General features: G+C 64.3%; 1 protein-coding gene across 1 annotated transcript in view; it reads left to right on the forward strand.

The window, feature by feature from the left end:
• LOC104386251 (maestro heat-like repeat-containing protein family member 1) overlaps positions 1-4,874 on the forward strand; it is a gene marked incomplete at its 5' end in the record, with an annotated part of 45,205 nt that overhangs the window by 24,988 nt on the left and 15,343 nt on the right. Inside the window, 5 exon segments of the mRNA XM_009994863.1 lie at positions 801-923; positions 1,815-1,894; positions 2,552-2,669; positions 3,541-3,636; positions 4,269-4,377. Coding sequence (XP_009993165.1) covers positions 801-923; positions 1,815-1,894; positions 2,552-2,669; positions 3,541-3,636; positions 4,269-4,377 — 526 coding nt within the window.

A 4,874-nucleotide genomic window follows, 5' to 3' on the forward strand; every position in this document is an offset into this window, starting at 1 on the left:
TGCTCACCATCCCTGTGCCCCCTGCCCATGGCAGCCCCTGTGCCCCCTGCCCATGGCAGCCCCTGTGCCCCCTGCCCATGGCAGCCCCTCTGCTCCCACCCCCATTTTTCCCTGGGGATCCAGCTGTGGAATCCCCTGCTCAGCTCAAATCCACAGAACTTCTTTGCCTCCCTCCCCCAGACCCTCCCCTCCCTGGGCAGCTCCTGGAGCCCCAGTTACTGCCCTGGGGGAACCAGGGGACCTGGTTTTCTGTCCCTCTTGTTGTTTCTGCCCAAGCAAAGAGTCCAGCTGAGCTCCAGGCCAAGGGCTCCTCCTCTTGGCTCCACTAATGCTTTTTCCTCCTGGGCTCCTGCTGGCACTAACAGCTTCTGCAGAGCATCTCCAGCCCCCAGGCTGGGACCTTCTCACTCCAACCCTCCCCTGGCTCCGTGTCCTCCTGAGGGCTGGGACCAGGGAGGTGCTTCCCATGGGGGTGGCTCCTCTGGGCCCCGTGTCCACTGCCCTGGACCCCAATCTGTCCAGGAGGAAAAGCTCCTCCAGCTTCTGGAGCATCTGCCTGCTCAGGGTGCTGCTTTGGAGGGGAGGAGGGAGACCTTGGAGGATTGTCCTCATCCCATGTGCTGCCAGGAAGCTCCTGGTGACCTGGGCATTGGGGACAGGGTGTCTTCATGCCCCCTGGTCACCAGAGAGCCTGGTTGTGCTCAGCCAGTGCTCTTGGAGGGGCCACCAGCCCTGGGGAGGGTGCTGAGCTGTGGTGCTGAGCCTGGTGGTCACTTTTCACCCCGGGTTCTTGCTCTCAGGACCTGACCCTGAAGCTCTGCCTCATCAGGAGCATCTGCATGATCAGCCAAGCCATCTGCAATGGGGGGAAGTGTGGGGACTTCATCTTGTCCCGTAAAGCTGAGCTGGTGGCCCAGATGGTGGTAAGAGCAGGGCCAGGAGGGTGGCCTGGCTGGGGGGCTGGGCTGGGGGACACCAGGGAGGTCCCTGAGCCACCTTGCTGAGGGTTAAGTGCAGGAACAGCTGCTCCATCCCTGGGTGCCCTGTGGGAAGGGGGGGTTTGCTCTGCACTGTCCCCATGTGTCCCCTGGGCTCTTGTGGGGAAGGGTCCTGACCCCCCTGGACCTGCTGCCCCCCCTGGACCTGCTGCCCCCCCTGGGCCTGCTGCCCAATCATTCTGGTTGGAAAAGACCTTTATGATTATCAAATCCAACCATAACACAACTCTCCCCATTCCCCACTGCCCCGTGTCCCTCAGCACCATCCCCAGGGCTTGGAAACCCCCCCAGGGATGGGGACTCCCCCCCTGCCCTGGGCAGCCTGGGCCAGGCCCTGACAACCCTTGCCAGGCAGGAATTGTTCCCCAGATCCAACCTCAACCTCCCCTGGCACAACTTGAGGCCGTTCCCTCTTGGCCCAGGGCTTGTTCCTGGGGAGCAGAGCCCGACCCCCCTGGCTCCAACCTCCTCTCAGCAGCTGCAGAGCCAGCAGGTCTCCCCTCAGCCTCCTTTGCTCCAGGATCAGCACCGTGTCCCTGCCCATGGGGGGGGGGCCTGGGATGCAGGGGGGCACTGGGAGGTGTCCCTGCCCATGCAGGGGGGGCACTGGGAGGTGTCCCTGCCCATGCAGGGGGGCACTGGGTGGGCTTTGAGGTCCCCCCACCCCATCCCATGTTTCCACGATGATCCCCATGTCCGTGCTGTCCAAGGGGAGGTGTGTGGGGTCAGGTTGGTGAGCTGTGGCTCCTGACTCCTGGCCCAGGGGTGGGACGGGGCTGGATGTGCCTGTGACCATCCCCTGGTTCTGCCCCCCAGGAGTTCCTGAGGGCCGAGCCCCCCGACGCGCTGCGCACGCGGGTCCGGCAGCGCGCCATGCTCACCTGCTCCCACCTGCTGTATCCTTCCCAGCCCTCCCACGGGGGCCCAGACCCCTCCCCGGGGAGCCCAGACCCCCTCCCCAGGGATGGGCACACGCTGGAGCTGGGCAGGGTGGTCCTGGGCGGGGGGGAAAAAAAAGGGGGGTTGGTGTGACCCAGCACAGACCCTGGGAATGTGGGGCCAGGAGGGCAGGAAACCCCCCCTGCCCTGCCCGGGGGAAGGGGCTGCCAGGGCTGCATCCCTGCTGCTGGGGGGGCAGGATCTCCTGCCAGGAAAGCAGCAACAAGGCAGGAGGGCCTGGCCTGAAGCTGCTCCTGGGAGGTTTGGCTTGGACATCAGGAGGTGCTTCCTCCCCGGGAGGGGGATCAGACGTTCGTTGGGATCATGGAACTGTTCAGGTTGGAGAAGCCCCCTCGGGATCACCCAGTCCAACCATCATCCCTGCTCTGCAAAGTTCTCCCCTCAACCACATCCCCCAACACCACATCCACAGACCCACTGGGATGGACTTCCCAGGGAGGTGCTGGAGGCACCACTGGGGGTGCTCAGGGAAAGGCTGGGGGTGGCACTTGCTGCCCGGGATGTGGGGGTGTCAGGGCACAGAGGGGGACTTGATGATCTCCAAAGGTCTTTTCCAGCCCTGGTGATGCTGTGATTCCTTAACGTGGGAGCAGGGCCCTGGAGCCCCAGCTGAGTGACCCCGACAGGACGGAGCTGGTGGACACGTGCCTGGCTGGGGTGCTGGCCCTGCCCCCCGACAGCGGCAGGGAGCGGGACGAGAGCGGGGCTGAGGTCCTGGAGAAGGAGGTGGGGGCTCCAGGAGCTGCTCCCAGGCTCACTCAGAGTCGTGGAATTATTGGGGTTGGCTGGAAAAGCCCTTTAGGATCCCCCAGCCCTGCCCATTCCCCACTGCCCCGTGTCCCTCAGCACCATCCCCAGGGCTTGGAAACCCCCCCAGGGATGGGGACTCCCCCCCTGCCCTGGGCAGCCTGGGCCAGGCCCTGCCAACCCTTGCCAGGCAGGAATTGTTCCCCAGATCCAACCTCAACCTCCCCTGGCACAACTTGAGGCCGTTCCCTCTTGGCCCAGGGCTTGTTCCTGGGGAGCAGAGCCCGACCCCCCTGGCTCCAACCTCCTCTCAGCAGCTGCAGAGCCAGCAGGTCTCCCCTCAGCCCCCTTTGCTGAAGCCTTTCCAGCTTTCCTTGGTTGGTGTTTATCCCACAAGGAACCCACAAGCATCTTCAAAGGGCTCGTTGGAATTTACCCCCCCCTCCTGGGGAGAAGGACCAAGTTCCCCTCTGGGAAGGGGCCACAGGAGCCTCTTTGTGCTGTGCTCAGCCCTGGTCCTCACTCAAGGTCACGGCCACCACTGCTGACTCTGGGTTGGAACTCGATGACCTTTAAGGTCCCAAACCCTCCTCAGAGGGTTTCCCTTCCATCCCAAACCCTCCTCAGATCCTGTCCCTCTCGACGGGGCTTCAGTCCCTGCTGTGTTTTCCCTCCAGGCTGGGGGGGGTTGTGACTTGTCCCCCAGCACCAGGGAATGTCCCCCGAGCTGAGAATGGATGCAGAGAGGGGTCCTGTCCCTCCCCCCGTGCCCGGGCTGGCTCTGGGGGGTGGGATGAGGTGCTGGAGGAGCCTGTGGTGACTCCTTCCTCCTCAGATGCTGTATGATGACACCATGAGTGCCCTCAAGGACCTGCTGAAGAGGCTCCTGCAGAGGAACTTGACCCCCCACGGGCTGCAGGACATGTTTGCAGTAGGTGCAGCCTGGATGGACGTGGTGGGGTGTGCAGGGAGGGGTGGGGGAGCCCAAGGTGGGCACGGATCCACCAGAGGTCAGCAGGCAGACACAGCTTTGGACCCAGAGGAGGAACTAGTGAGGCTGGTCCTCTCTGTGTGCCAGGATGCCCTGTCCCACCTCCTGCAGGGGCTGGGCAAGGTCTGGAGGGGAAGAAGGATGTGGTTGCCCCCCTTGGATGTGCCTGCTGGTGCCCAGGAAGGGTGGCTGATGAGGAGGTCCCTGGTGGGAGGGATGGACACACACACACACAAGCCCACCAAGAGGCAGAGACCCAACATTGCCCTGAAGATAAGGGGTTGCTGGGCTGGAGAACATCTGGGCAAAGCATGGAATGGTTTGGCTTGGAAAAGAACTTTAGGATCCCCCAGCCCTGCCCATTCCCCACTGCCCCGTGTCCCTCAGCACCATCCCCAGGGCTTGGAAACCCCTCCAGGGATGGGGACTCCCCCCCTGCCCTGGGCAGCCTGGGCCAGGCCCTGCCAACCCTTGCCAGGCAGGAATTGTTCCCCAGATCCAACCTCAGCCTCCCCTGGCACAACTTGAGGCCCTTCCCCTTTATCTCACCTCCTGCTGCTTCTCCCCTGCAGCACTTGGGCCCCTGGATCAGGTCCCCGAGGGAGCAGGAGCGGCAGCGCGCGGTGCAGCTCAGTGCTGCCCTGCTGGGCTTCTACCTGGGCGAGCTGAACGTCAGTGTGAGTAACCCCAGAGCTCCAGGGTCCATCTCCTGCCTCCAGCAGCCTTCCCGGGGCTTGTGTGCCCAGTTCTGGGGCTGAAGGCCAAGGAGCTGCTGGAGAGAGTCCAGGGCAGGGCCCCCAAGGTGCTGAGGGGCTGGAGCATCTGCCTGGGAGGAAAGGCTGAGGGAGCTGGGGCTGTTCAGCTGGAGAGGAGGAGCCTGAGGGGGGGTCTCCTCAAGGCTGAGCAGGATCTGCAGGGGGTCAGCAGGGGGGGACCAGACTCTGCTCAGGGCTGCCCAGGGACAGGCCAAGGGGCCATGGGCACAAGCTGGAGCACAGGAGGGTCAAGCTCCCCAGGAGGAGGAACTTGTTGCCTGGGAGGGTGGCAGAGCCCTGGGCCAGGCTGCCCAGAGAGGCTGTGGAGGCTCCTTCTCTGGAGACACCCCAGCCCCTCTGGAGGCTCCTGTGGGACCTGCTGGGGGTGACCCTGCTCTGGGGGCTGGGAGGGGGGGTCTCCAG

Source organism: Chaetura pelagica, unplaced genomic scaffold (assembly GCF_000747805.2).
Source record: "Chaetura pelagica isolate M959 unplaced genomic scaffold, ChaPel_1.0 scaffold1560, whole genome shotgun sequence".
Lineage (NCBI taxonomy): Eukaryota > Metazoa > Chordata > Aves > Apodiformes > Apodidae > Chaetura > Chaetura pelagica.